General features: G+C 38.7%; 1 protein-coding gene across 13 annotated transcripts in view; it reads right to left on the bottom strand.

Moving 5' to 3' along the window:
• Nucleotides 1-14704, bottom strand: part of LOC129922889 (uncharacterized) — a 78078-nt gene extending 63374 nt beyond the window's left edge. The window contains exons 1-2 of one of the 13 annotated variants that reach the window (XM_056011008.1): nucleotides 14620-14704; nucleotides 10069-10316 (exon numbers count right to left, since the gene is read on the bottom strand). In XM_056011008.1, coding sequence (XP_055866983.1) covers nucleotides 10069-10192 — 124 coding nt within the window. In that variant the 5' untranslated portion in view covers nucleotides 10193-10316; nucleotides 14620-14704. Of the gene's footprint in view, nucleotides 1-10068; nucleotides 10415-11583; nucleotides 11675-13808; nucleotides 14054-14134; nucleotides 14495-14532 lie in introns of those variants that run through there. The other 12 variants (XM_056011010.1, XM_056011009.1, XM_056011000.1 and 9 more) reach the window with 12 other exon arrangements.
• Nucleotides 14705-15115: the final 411 nt, after the last annotated feature.

The raw sequence follows: 15115 nt of genomic DNA, 5'->3' as shown, positions 1-15115 counted from the left end.
TCAGCTTCTCCGCAGTGCTCCCAGAGGGAACTTCAGTTCAGTACTGCTTCCTCTGACCTTAGGTAAACAGCTAAGACCTTTTTATTTTTAATAGTCAGACCAACTCTGGCAAAAATCTGGCAGCGCTGGCCGTACGCATACACCAGGCCACAAATGTTGAGTTGGTCTTGGATATTTAATACGCAGGGGCGGACTGATTAAATGAAAGTTCGGACAAATTTTAGGTGGGCCGTTTGGACTGTCTTGAAATGGACCACAGTAAGGCCCTTTAAGATTTCATAATATTATCAAGAACGCTGTGATTGGCCCTCAAATCAACATTTGTATAAAAACGTATTTTGTGCTCAAAGCGAATTTTTTTTTTATTTAAAAATACTAAAAAAACTGTGCACAAACACACAAAGTAACGTATAATAATATACCATTTGAAATATTTAACTGATCAACTTTTTACTTTTTAATTTCATAGACCGGAAACATTAAAATGGCTGTTTATAATTATTTTGCCACATCTCTACAGACAAACCACTGGGATTTGTAATTTCGGATCTTTGGACGTCTCTGAGTCCACCCAGCTCTAATGGGTACCTGAAATTGGAGAAAAGTAAAGGCGGTTGGTCGTGTTGCTGGCCACATGACACCCTCGTTAACCGTATGCCACAGAAACAGATGACCTTTACATCATCTGCCTAATAGACCACAAGGTCTGAAAGGGGATTTTTTTTTTACAGACACACCATAGACCTAGATTTAAAGGAATAAATTGATTCAAGGGTCACTGTTACAAATAGTACTTGATACGGGAAAAGGGGTCACTGAGGCAAATAGTACTTGATACGGGAAAAGGGGTCACTGTGGCAAATAGTACTTGACACGGGAAAAGGGGTCACTGAGGCAAATAATACTTGATACAGGAAAAGGGGTCACTGAGGCAAATAGTACTTGATACGGGAAAAGGGGTCACTGTGGCAAATAGTACTTGACACGGGAAAAGGGGTCACTGAGGCAAATAGTACTTGACACGGGAAAAGGGGTCACTGAGGCAAATAATACTTGATACAGGAAAAGGGGTCACTGAGGCAAATAGTACTTGATACGGGAAAAGGGGTCACTGTGGCAAATAGTACTTGACACGGGAAAAGGGGTCACTGAGGCAAATAGTACTTGATACAGGAAAAGGGGTCACTGAGGCAAATAGTACTTGATACGGGAAAAGGGGCCACTGTGGCTAATAGTACTTGATACGGGAAAAGGGGTCACTGTGGCAAATAGTACTTGACACGGGAAAAGGGGTCACTGAGGCAAATAGTACTTGACACGGGAAAAGGGGTCACTGAGGCAAATAGTTCTTGACACGGGAAAAGAGGTCACTGAGACAAATAGTACTTTATTTAGAGAAACATTTTCATATTTACTGTCGCATTCTAAAAGTAAGAAAAATGCGAAATAACCAGTGTCCACTATATCACGACACTCAATGAATGAAAGTGAAATAACGTGTACACTAATTGTACCACACAAACAGACAGACAGACAGACAGAGTAAGTTAAATAAGTTTTGTAAAAAGAACAAAAAAATGAAAACCTAAGCTTAGAGATCAACTGACCGTAGGGGAATACTAAAATGACAATATACCCAATGGTGGTTTCAGTGGTCACAACAGACCTCGAAGACATCTTGAAAGTCCTGATAAAACCCAAGAAGATTCTTACTAGGTAGTGCTGTATAGTATGAAAATTCATCAGTGGCCATTGCTAATAGTAATGCGAGAAATTTTGTTTCCCTTTAACGAACCTCGATCAAGGCAGAGTCAAACGTTAAAAAATACTTTAAAACAAAAAAAAGGACAATACTTCCTTTATACATCTTATTTTGATCTTTATAACTAAAGAATGATAGATTTGTAAAAAAAAATGGAATGTATAAATCTACTATAATTCATAATATTCAAATGATAGGCCTTTAGATCTAGGCTTAAGGTACTGTGCGCAAGATATTTCTGAACATTAATTTATCACAATGAATAGGGCCTACTGGCCGCCTACATGCGGAAATACCCGAAGTCATATAGTCCCTTTAAGATAAATATTTTCTAGCTCTCTAAATTTCAATGTATTTGAAAGATTATAACGGTTTTCCAGGAGTGGCCAACTTGCTAGTATTTCTTTTTTCCTATCCATCAACTGTTACGTTTCTAGGAAAATCGTTAGAGCTTCTTCAAGATCCTTGTCCAGGTTCGACCCAGAAAGTTTTCCCCACCCAGAAGTTGCTACGAAGTTACGAGACATTGTAAAAAGGTGAAATACAGGCGTCATTACTTTTGTACTGAGTTTCCTACTAGTCTACTACTGTATACACAATACGCTCTGATCCAATCATTTTTGTGTAGACACATGGGAGGAAGAGGGTAGCTGCTGTCATTAGGAGCTCAGCAAACACATTCAGCTTGAGTAGGGGGTTCGAACTCGAGCGTCCCTTGACAGATAGCCAAGCGGCTTATGACACTCAACCTCGAATGCCACCTACCCAATGTGTTGGCTACGAAGAGATTCATGGAGTATCATTTAAAAATTTGTCAAGAGATAGTGCTGCAATCATTCCCACGAAATTGAAGGTGATATAAGTTTCTTTAAAAGTTCTGCTACAGAGAGAAAAAAAAAGCGTCTTAGAGACAGAGCTGTGAGACATTGATGAGATCTGTCTCACAGAGGACATCTGCCTGACAACCAGCGTCTCAGACTTCTCTGAAAAGACATTTATTACTCCAGGATAATGGTGTCATGAATGCTGGCACAATAGAGACTCGAGTCTGGACAACATCTTTATAAAGAAAAATAAAATGGGGGGGGGGGGGGGAGGTCATTCAAAAGCGTGCAGTATTTTAAAAAATGTGCACACATCTGGGTTTGTTTTTTTTATTCAACACCGAATTTTTTTTTCTATTTTAGCCTAAGACAAGATAGATCTTTACATTATAATCGTTGCTTGAGTGCTCATATTTAACTGTCATGTACAAAATCAGATCTAGGAGTGTTTGTTAGTGGGCTGTTATTTGTAGTTTGTTTTCTTTGTCTTTCTACTTTCTTAGGTTCACTCAAAAAGATGTACAATTTTTGAAGGATGGCGGCCTGGCCGAGTTGTATGCGCTCTTGAACGTCGGCTCGATAGTATCGGGTTGAAACCCTGCCCGCCGCCGTGGCCCGCTGTCCTAAGGGAGATTAGGGCTGGATGGTTGTATGTAATATTATTCCTTTCTGAAGGAACATCCAAAACTTTTAAAACAAGACGAAATTAACTATTTTAAGTCGGGACTGAAGTCTCTTGACTTCACCCAGATACTTTGTCAAAGTGAGATGGTTGAGTGGTATATTGCTCGGCTACCAAACTGAAGTCTCTTGAATTCACCCAGATACTTACTCAAAGTGAGATGGCTGAGTGGTACATTGCTCGGCTACAAAACCGAAAAGTCTCGAGTTTGAACATCAATGAAGTCTGGAACTTTTTACTCTGAGATTTTTTGGATACCCATCAGTTCACCCTATTCTAAATGGTATCTGACATATGTTTGGGGAATTAAAGGAGGCTGGTCATTGTGCTGGCCACTTAATTCCCTCGTTAACCAGTGAACCTGGAAACGTGGAGAATTAAACATTGTATGCGATAAAATCAGCAACGTGGTGTTGTATATGTATAACTTTTGTAGATGACGAGATGATTATTCAACGTGTCTCAGACTACGTTTCCATTAAAAAAAAACAGCGTCATGGGTAAGACAGCGTAACGGGTAACACGGCTTTAAAGGTAACATAGCGTCACGGGTAACACAGCGTTATGGGTAACACGGCGTCACGGGTAACACGGCGTCACGAGTAACACAGCGTTATGGGTAACACGGCGTCAGCGGTAACACAGCGTCACGAGTAACACAGCGTCACGGGTAACACGGCGTCACGAGTAACACAGCGTTATGGGTAACACGGCGTCAGCGGTAACACAGCGTCACGAGTAACACAGCGTCACGGGTAACACGGCGTCACGAGTAACACATCGTCACGGATTACACAGCGTCACGAGTAACACATCGTCACGGATTACACAGCGTCACGAGTAACACAGCGTCACGGGTAAATCAGCGTCACGGGTAAAATGGCGTCACGAGTAACACAGCGTCACGGGTAACACGGCGTCACGAGTAACACATCGTCACGGATTACTTAGCGTCACGAGTAACACATCGTCACGGATTACACAGCGTCACGAGTAACACAGCGTCACGGGTAAATCAGCGTCACGGGTAAAATGGTGTCACGAGTAACACAGCGTCACGGGTAACACAGCGTCACGGGTAACACAGCGTCACGAGTAACACAGCGTCACGGATTACACAGCGTCACGGGTAACACAGCGTCACGAGCAACACAGCGTCAAGGGTAACACAGCGTCAGGAGTAACAAAGCATCACGCGTAACAAGGCGTCACGAGTAACACAGCGTCACGGATAACACAGCGTCACGGGTAACACAGCGTCACGAGCAACACAGCGTCAAGGGTAACACAGCGTCAGGAGTAACAAATCATCACGTGTAACAAGGCGTCACGAGTAACACAGCGTCACGCGTATAACAGAGTCACGGATAACACAGCGTCACGGGTAACACACCATTATGGATAACACAGCGTCATGGGTTACACGGCGTCACTGGCCAATTCGTGTCGAAGTTTCAGCCACCGCTGTTTGACCTATTTATAGACATTTTATATGCACTGACCTAAAAAAACAAATCATTAGAAAGGTCGCCGATGGCGCAGCGTCGAATGGCGATGATTTGTACTGTATTATGATAAATCCTTTACAACTTACAGGGACTATTTATTACAATATAGTACCCCTTGCCTCCCTCCACCCTATTTTCAAGTTCTTCATATCCCCTTATCAACTTTTGTCTATGTCTATGTGGTGGTGGTGGCCGAGTGGTATAGTGCTCGACTTCCGAAATGAGGGATCTCGAGTTCAAATCCCGTTGAAGACTGGTTTTTATGGCACCCACCTCTAATGGGTACCTGACTTAGGATGGAGAAGTAAAGATGATTGGTCATTGTGTCGGTCACATGACGCCAACGTTCACCGTCGGCCATAGAGACATCATCTGCCCCCAGAGATTTAAAGCAGTGGTTTTCAATGTTACTGTGTCTTCAGTAGAAAGAATGTTAACATAGGAAGCACATCAGAGATAAGGCTGCAATTAATTGTTCCTGTAAAATTTCAAAACTGTGGTCGAAAATGGATTTTTTGTTCATCAACATACATGGTTAAACTAGATTAGTGCGTAACAAACTAAATAAGTAAAGAAATAGACTGGATACAGTCACTAGAAGAGACCTTCGGCTTGCTTTGGCTAATTTAAAGATTGACATTTCTATTATTTTGTCAGGCTGCAAGAGGCACGAGGTTCCCATTAGCTCAATTTCATTTTTTAGTAAATTTAGCATTGATGTATAGCTCCTCATTCGTGATCGAAGATGAGCACATTTCTCATATCCTATAGACTTGAAGATGGCTGTAAAGTCCAATCCTCGCTTTAAAAAGCCGGCCGCATACTTGGCAATGATAATATTTATGTGTAAAATAAAACTAAATTTAGAATTTAACCCGAAAACAGTAGGCCCTAATATTCAATAACTTAAAAGGGTCTATTTAAAGGATTTTAATTCTTGTGAGTAATCACTGCAAGTTATTTAAAAAAATTTTTGCAAAATAGTTATATAATTAAAGATCTGCTTTAGACTGCACGAGAATTAAATAATAAATAAATGGCATTTTATTCAAACTTGCCTTCTCGCGCGTCTTTATTAGTATTTTTCTTTGAGGGGATGCTGGCGGAATTTTTACAAGAAAAAATACGAATATAAGGCGGAAGGCCGAAAAAGGTTGAAGACCACTGATCTTAAGGTTCCTAATTTATTCTTCGTAATGATTTCAGCCTGGAACACTTAATAAAACCGTTTTTCGTTGAAAAATTATAACGGTCAAACTCAAGTTTTCCCAGTGTGGCCAGCTAGTAATTCTTTTCTTAACGATATACATCCACTGTCAAATTTCTTGGAAAATCTTTAGAGCCGCTAGTTAATTAACTATTAGTATTTAATTACTTTGTTTGGTATCTCGAACAAGGGAAATATATTGTACTTAACTGAAGTGTTGGAATATGCTGAATTCGTCCCCTTAATAGTCGTTCTCTGAGGCTTAGTGAACAAAAACCATGAAATAGAAACAATACAATCTTCCATGTTCATAAGCTTTTCGCTAGCGGAGTGGTTACCGTGTAGGCTTGAGAAACCTGAGAAGGCTTTAGCCCACGAGTTCGAGTTCAGGTCGTTCACTTTTTTAAATAAAAACATTTTAAAAAGATCACTTAGATACCGTGTTCTTCCTCCACCACCCCTTTTCCAACTGGTCCAGACAAGTGATAGGATCATAGCGAATTGAGAAGGCTAAAAGCATAAAATTGCGCTAAACAAAAACAATTGGTAAAAATATTTCTAATCGCACAGATTTAGTGTTGTTAGTCTATATCTATTACAAATTTAATTACATGACTGATCCAAACTAATTGATACACATAATATAAGCTTTTTTTTTTTAAAGTACTTTACTTTTTTTTATTTTGCTTGTCTTATTTAACATTGCTTCAATGAATATTGCAACGAGTGTTGAAGCAAGCATACAGCCCTGCTTCACACCATTCTCTATAGAGAAGTGAGCTGATAGGTCTCCATTGTACCTGATTTGACCTTTTAAACCCCTGTGCTGTTGCTTTAAAATAGCAATGAATCTTGGAGGGTATCATAGCCGAGATAAAATCCCGAACAAGCCATCACAGACTCAGTGAAACCGTTTTTGGATCATTTTTGCTTACATGCTTAGACGAGATGTAATGTGATGAAATGTGACGTGATGTAATGTGATGAAATGTGACGTGATGTAATGTGATGAAATGTGACGTGATGTAATGTGATGTAATGTGACGTGATGTAATGTGATGAAATGTGACGTGATGTAATGTGATGAAATGTGACGTGATGTAATGTGATGAAATGTGACGTGATGTAATGTGATGAAATGTGACGTGATGTAATGTGATGAAATGTGACGTGATGTAATGTGATATGACGAGATGTGATGGGAAATGATGTGATAGGATAAGATGTGATGTTATGTAATGGGTTGTGATGATGTGATGTGATGTAATGGTCTAAAATGAGAAAGTATGTGATGTGATGTAATGAGATGTGATGTAATACGATGTGACGAGATGTTATGTGATGTAATGGGATATGATGTAATGGGACGAGATATGATGAGATATTATATGATGTAATGGGATGAGATGTGATGTGATGTAATGGGATGTAATGTGATGTGAATTATGTGGTGAGATGTGATTTAATGTGATGTGATGAGATGTGATGTGATGTAACGTGATGGGATGTGATTTAGTGCGATGCGATGAAATGTCATGTGATATCATGTGATGTAATGCGATGAGATGTGATGTCATGTGATGTAAAAAGATGTGATGCGATGAGATGTGATGTCATGTGATGTCAAGTGATGTAAAGGGATTTAATGCGATGAGATGTCATGTGATGTCATGTGATGTAATGAGATGTGATGCGATGAGATGTAATGTGATATCATGTGATGTAATGAGATGTGATGTGATGAGATGTGATGTCATGTGATGTAAAGAGATTTAATGCTATGAGATGTCATGTGATGTCATGTGCTGCAATGAGATGTGATGCGATGAGATGAGATGTGCTGTAATAAGATGGAGGGAAGGAGTATTTCCGGTTTGAAGTGGAAAACTATTTCCATTAATGCAGTGTTAAATTGCTCTTGTCTTCTCTGCTACTTTTCCTCTGGGGAATCCCCCTCTCCTTTGCAACGTTAGTTGACTTATTTGGACTTATACTCTTTAAAAACGTAGAATATTTCGATTTCCGTGGTCCGAAGTATGCACGCCAACTTCATATTTAACAAGCAGCCCTACAGTCGATTTCGGTTAGTCAAACTACTTCTGGACACCATCTATCTGGTTCTAATAACCAGATAGTCCTATTTCAGAAAGATTTTCGATGTTAAATGATTACTCCGGTACTTGAGGATTCGGTTATGATAATCAGAGACAACAATCAAAGGTAAGGACTTTGCACAACTTTCGAGTCTTCAATGGTAGGCTGAATCAAACCTACCCTTGATATCAGCGCTCGCACTCGACTCGTACTTGCTGCCTTGCCCTGGGTGTCCGAGGTTCGAATATCTGTTTAGGTTCAGAGACATCAGATATTTCGTTGGAATACTCTTATCTTACGATTTCAGACTCCTTCGAATACTGAGTGGCCACTGTGTTTAGCTAATTAGTAAAGTACAGATCAACTGCGTGGTTCACGTATGAGTGAACTTTTGACTTCATCGTAATTAGTTAATAATCATTTCTTCTTCTGTCCATACTTGCTATGAGTTTCTTGGCTTGTTGTACATCTTTGGTGTCGGCTATCCTCCTTAACTGATACATCAACACTAAGTGAGCCACGATTTTACATCCATCATAGTAACCGAGAGTATCCTCCTGTTCGTCTAAAAAGGAGGTCCTGATCTATATAAGTTTTTTACTTATGTTAACTTTGGGCAATTTGTTTTTTTTTTTTGGTTTGTTATGAAATGAAACTTAAAAATATTCATAGAAACACACTGAAAAAAAAAGTAGTGTTGTCACAAAAACTCGTAGGCTGCCCCTGTGGGTCCGCTGTATGGTAAGCAATGCATGTTAAAGACAGAGGTTTTTATATTTTTGAGACCACGAACTTTGAGAACGAACCAACGGGTGAAACTATATTTATACCAGCACTCTGTTTTTTGTTTTCTTTTGACGTAAGATTGAGTCACTAGTGACATATTATATTACTAATTAAACTAAAGAACATAACTTTCCTTAATGAGAACCATACAAAAAATCTTTAGTCAGTAAACATAAAAACTGTAACAGTACCAGCAATACTAACTTCAATCTATGTTTGCCTTGACCACTCTTCAAACGATCTAGAGCTCCAAAGGACTCTCTTTAAAGAATAAGATCCGACTCTTTAACACAAACGTTAAGTCGTTGTTTTTTTTTACGGTTCCGAGACATGGAGAGTCCCGAAAATAAATATGCAAAAACTCCAGACCTTCACAGTTGCCTATGCCGGTTACTGGGAACTAGGTGGCTAGAAAAGATATCTACTGTCAACTTGTGGGAGAGAACCAAGCAAAAAACCCATAGCCCAGAATATTAAAACGCCAAAGCGGAGCTGGATAGGACACTTAGACTTAGACTTTTTCCTCCCGAGCCGTTCGGCGCATTGGGCGGCAAGCTGTCTCCACAAAGATCTGTCACTGGCAATATCTGAAGCCTCCTCCCACCTTGTGCACACCGTTCTGACGTCATCTATGAAGGTGTGGCGCCAAGTTATACGAGGACGTCCCTTTCCTCATATTGGCGTCCACGTCATCGCTATTCTTGGTATGCCGGTCCCAAGCCCGGGTGAAAAAGGAGGAGGGATTGGCTTGGGGCTACCGACCCCACCTTGTAAAACCACAATTGCTACAGAAACGGCAAACTTGACACTAAAGGATAGAACCCACCCTGAGAAAACTAAGTATCAAAGTTGCAAGGCAGGCACTTGATTGAAATCCAAAAGGAAATAGTCACGTGGACAACAGGTCCAAGCAAATCTGTGTCGGTCATCAGTGAAGCTGAGGATACTGGAATGACATAGGAGCAGATGAAGAAAGTTGCTCAGAATCGAGCCCGGTGGAGAGGTTGCGGCCCAGCGATCTTCCGAGGGTTCACAGTAATTAATAAGTATTTTCTTCCAAACAAAATCTACATTTCAATCTGGATGGCCTTCAAGTACTGGTATTCAAGGCACGAAGTTTTGCTAACATGTTTTTAAATCAATGGTTGAACGTGTTTTAGAAAAAAATAAATAAATAACCAAAAATAAACAAAGCATTGACTTACCTCCACTATCGTTTTTTAATCCTAATGAAGCCACAATCGTTGACAAGTACGCTCCGAGAAAAAGAAACGTGGGCGGAGCTAAGATCTGGTTCATCGAAAATTTGAAGATTTGTCCAAGATTCATGACATGAAAGCAATCGACGAATTATCCCATGGGCAAGCTAAGCGTTAATCGCTGTCACGATGTATCCACCAATCACAGAGCGATGTCACGTCGAATCATCCAATCAGTGTGTACTATCACATGCCTTCAACCAATAAGATATAATCTAAAGCTTAACTTTTAAACTGTATTAAAACGGAAACGCGGTAAACAGCATGACCCTTACACTTTCAGTAAACCCTGCTTTGGGAGATTTTTAAAATTCGACCTCATTCACCAATCGTCAACAAACACCTTTAAGCCACGTGATTCTCTATCTCTTCTATAAAGATTACGTAATACACTAAGGCTGTCATGTGATACGTTTTTTTTCATTGTTTTATCAATATTATCACGTGGCTAAATGTTGTTTGTTTACGATTGGTGAATGAGGTCCATTAACACCACAAACTGGAGAACTTTAGAAAATAATCGATTTTTCAGTGCTAAAAGTGCAAAAGAATTGTCATATAACTTTGATAAAAAAAATCGATTCTTCAGTGCTAAAAGTGCAAACGAATTGTCCTATAACTTTGATAAAAAAAAAAGCATAGCCTATTAAGAGTTCCTTTACACCGGATACACCAAAGCTATTTATAGTTTTTTGTTCATCCCTAGATCTCTACTTGTGTTATCTGAATAAAGTACATTCCATACCTCAACGAAACTGAACAAGAAACATGTACTAACACTTAATACAATATTTTCTGGACATTTCATCCTCTGTACTAGTTTTATTCAAATGATGGCTGCTTGTTAGTATGGTATGCGCTTTGGACTCGATGTGCCAGGGTTCAAACCTGACTATCATCAGTGAAACATTTGGACTAAATCACACAAGAGAAACATTTGGATCAAGGAACACTAGAGAATTTATCAGTGGAACATTTGGATCAAATCACACTAGAGAAATTATCTGTGAAACATTTAGATTATTTCATACTAGAGAAATTATCAGTGAAATATTTAGATCAAGTAATACTAGAGAAATTATCAGTGAAACATTTAGATCAAGTCACACTCGAGAAATTATCAGTGAAACATTTAGATCAAGTCACACTAGAGAAATTATGAGTGAAACATTTAGATCAAGTCACACTAGAGAAATTATCAGTGAAACATTTAAATGAAGTCACACTCGAGAAATTATCCGTGAAACATTTAGATCAAGTCACACTAGAGAAATTATGAGTGAAACATTTACATCAAGTCACTCTAGAGAAATTATCAGTGAATCACTTTCTGTATGTCGCACTAGAGAACTTATCAGTGAAACATCTAGATCAGGTCACACTAGGTAAATAATCAGTGAAAAACTGTACCAATTCATACAAGTTAAACTATATCAGTGAAATACTTGGACCTATTCATACATGTAAAGTTATCAGCTAAATAGTTCGAGCATCGCTCATCAAAATAACTGAAATCTACTTCCACATTTTTGTTTCCCCTTTTCACAGGAAATTCATTTGTGTCTTTATAACATTTTTTAAACAAAACTCAGTTCTCTTATACAAAAAACAAATAAATGTATATTTGGTTATCATTAAATAACAAGAGCTTTACGACATTATCTACTCTCTGTCCCTCGCCCCCCTTTTTCAGACCTTTCACCGTAGTTTTCTAGAATTGATACGCACGCTTAATCAGAGTGTCGTTTATAACCGTAGCTTTATCTGTTATTTTTACTTGTTCAAATAAGCAATGCCAATGACACTTTGTCTGCAAAATGATAAATTGGCTATTATAGGAAGCAGACATTTCAACAAAGAGAAGGCTTACAGTAAAAAAAAAAAAAAAAGCTCTCGTGTAAAGAAAACAAGAAACAATCACATTTGAACAGGCTTTTTCGTTCTATTCAAACAGATCATTCTGGAGGCTTATTGGGTAATGTCGTTACATTTTAATGACAATACAAACTGCCACTTTTGTTACTTCAGAGGCCCCTGCCACAGCATTATCACCACTTTGTGTAATTTATGTAAATTCTCATTGACCAAAAATAATTTTATTTTTTTCCCTTTATAATTTCTAGTTAGAAGAAAATTTTGTAGTCCAGTATGCACTACTGTTTATTCAAATGCACTTAAATGTTTTCCCATGAAAATATAATAGCTCAGGTACTGTAAATAAAAGAGTGTTTACAGTAGCTGATATTTGAGAGATTTATTCAAATCAAGCTCTAGAAATAGTAGTGCTCAACATTACCCCCCCCCCTAAAATCTTTAAGCTTTTAAAACGTCTTGCTGTGCGCGTGTGTGTGTGTGTGTGTGTTGCTAGACTAGTATCTGTACAACCTTTCTTTATTTGCTGGGTTTTTTTTTATAAAGATTATCTATAAACTTTGTCCGGGTGGAATCTTGTACACGTTATTTCTCCCACTTCTCATTCTAGGATCAAGTTGAAACTTCGCACACTTATTCGTTGTCAATGACAACACACGAATCAATAAAAGAAAAATTAGCAAACTATTTTGTCCATTACTCGTATTTAATTAACTTTATTTTTTATACAGACAATTATAAAGCTAAAGGAAGGAAGATAAGCCTTGTGTAGAGAATTAGTTATTTGGCTAAAAAATTGAAACCAACAAAAGATAACCATAAAACCTTCTATATTTATTAGCAATTGCTTATCATATTTAGCTGCAGCTCAAACGCTAAGATACATCGTTAATGTTCGAAGCCTCGAATTTGAATTTAGACTAAGAGCATTTATAAAAATTTATATTGCTTTTGAAATGGCAGCATGGAGAAACTTCTCCCAGATACCCCCTCCTCCCCCACTTCTAAAAAAAAAAAAAAACAGGTAAAAGCGCATAACAAAAATAGTAGTAAAAATATTTCCACATTTATTCGTGTCAGTATAGATGTATTAAAGATTTATTCATAATAATTTATGCAATTTCGCTGAATAAAAGCTATGTTTTGAAAGGGCATATTTTAAAAAGTGTGTTGTGGTTTTAAGCCTGCACTGAAATGATAACAGATAACAGATGACCATAACATCATCTGCCCCATACATCGTAAGGTCTGAAAGGGGAAACTTTACTGTTAATATCGCTAAGGTCTGAAAAGGGAGACTTTACTTTCAATATCGCTAAGGTCTGAAAGGGGAAACTTTACTTTTAATATAGCTAAGGTCTCTTCTGTTCCTATCCTGAGCTAGGCAAAGTGAAGGCGATTGATTTGTTGTGCTGACCACACTGCATACTCGTTAACCTTCGACCTTTAACCCGGGACAGCGTGAACTTAACATTATTGCATTCAAGTAATCAATCTACAAAAGTACACATCCCTTTCCCTTCTCAAGTTGTTTTTTTAACTTCTTGTACTCAGTGGCGGCCGTTGCAGTGTATGGGGGCCATGTGCGACTGTTTTATACTGGGCCTAAGGGAACTGTAGGTCTAGTCTGTATGCATAGGGCGACACCTTCGATTACGGAGGTCACACATAAGGTCTCTGAAAAGTTTCTGTACAGTAAAGAAAGTATACGTCAGTTTTGACTGTTTCATAGACATGCGCCCTTTGTAATCAAATAACACCAAACAGTGCTTCTGGGGAAGTTTTCAAAATTGACTGCAGATCGCTACACTCACGTATTTGCCTGCGTCTAATGCTGAAGCTGAAAGGTGTATAGTTACAGTAGTTTGATCATGCTAAAATCTTTCATGGACATTCATCTAGACTACGGAGCAACTAGTCCTGGTTTTATGAGAACTGTATTAGTAGAGATCCCCCGTATTTCGTCTTTAACGGATCAGTAACGGTACTACCGGGTACTTAACATGTTGCAGAGTTGTACGATGGACTGACGGTGACAAAAAAATCTCCTTTTATTTCCCCTCCCCTCAGTCGTAGGGCCTTGGGTGGTTGACCCACTCGCCACCCCCAAAAAATCAGACAGAATCACACTATTAAACACCTCCAAAATTAAATCAACTTTAGCACGAATGTTACTCCGTAAGAAACACGCCAGCTGGTTACTATAGCTGTAAATCCACGTGAAGACACAGGCATACACACTTAGAATCGCTTGGTCATGTCGCCCAAGGTCCACTGAGATTATTCCTTTATTTGTGCAGAAGCCCACTAGGAATAACAACAAAAAGTACATCCACAAATCCGCATGTGTGACGAATAAGGCTCAACACAAGACCTTAGCTCAGCCCGCTAAATACGTGTGCGTGTGTGAGTGTGGGTGCGTGAGGGTTTAAGCTTAATGCCAGTGACATATATCGCGCGAGCCCTAGACCCTCTGTGACAACCACCCGCCACCGTTCACCCTTCGCCCCAGCTATTTATCTAGCTTTCGCTTGATACATGGCATAAATCCACATCTGCCAACAGTGCAGCATCTTTTAGCTGTTTTTCTTCCTGTTATTTAGCTGAGTTTAAGGCTAAACATACACACACGCGGGTTATTTTCTTCTTCTATTATTATCAAGCTATGCAGAAAAATGTGCATTCTGTTTTCCTAGAATTTAAAGATATTTGAGGGGAGATAATCCTATATTCTGTTTGGAAAGATGGACAACTCTTCCATTCAGTGGTTTACGTATTACGATCGCCTCCTCTTTACCCTTCGAGATTGCGTTGTACGGAAATCCGTTGAAGCTATTTTACACAAATTTTTAGAGTACGGTAGCTCAGAAATGACAAATGTGTGGGACTAGAAGTATGCCCACTAGCAATCAAACATCGTGTTAATGATAATTGATTGGAAGTTTTCTTCAGAACATGATGATGGTCTGGCTAATTAGGCTTCATATACCAAGATTTATATATCTAGCCATTAAACAAAAAAAATAGCATTAATCTGCATTATAGAAGACTTAATATATATTTCAGATTAATTTAAAACAAAATAACAACAAATCTTATATTTAGTGTAACCACAGTGCCA

The sequence above is a fragment of the Biomphalaria glabrata genome, chromosome 14, assembly GCF_947242115.1.
Source record: "Biomphalaria glabrata chromosome 14, xgBioGlab47.1, whole genome shotgun sequence".
In the NCBI taxonomy this organism is placed as follows: domain Eukaryota; kingdom Metazoa; phylum Mollusca; class Gastropoda; family Planorbidae; genus Biomphalaria; species Biomphalaria glabrata.
Note: the sequence above shows the minus strand (reverse complement) of the source record. Positions and strands in the feature narration are given on the sequence as shown.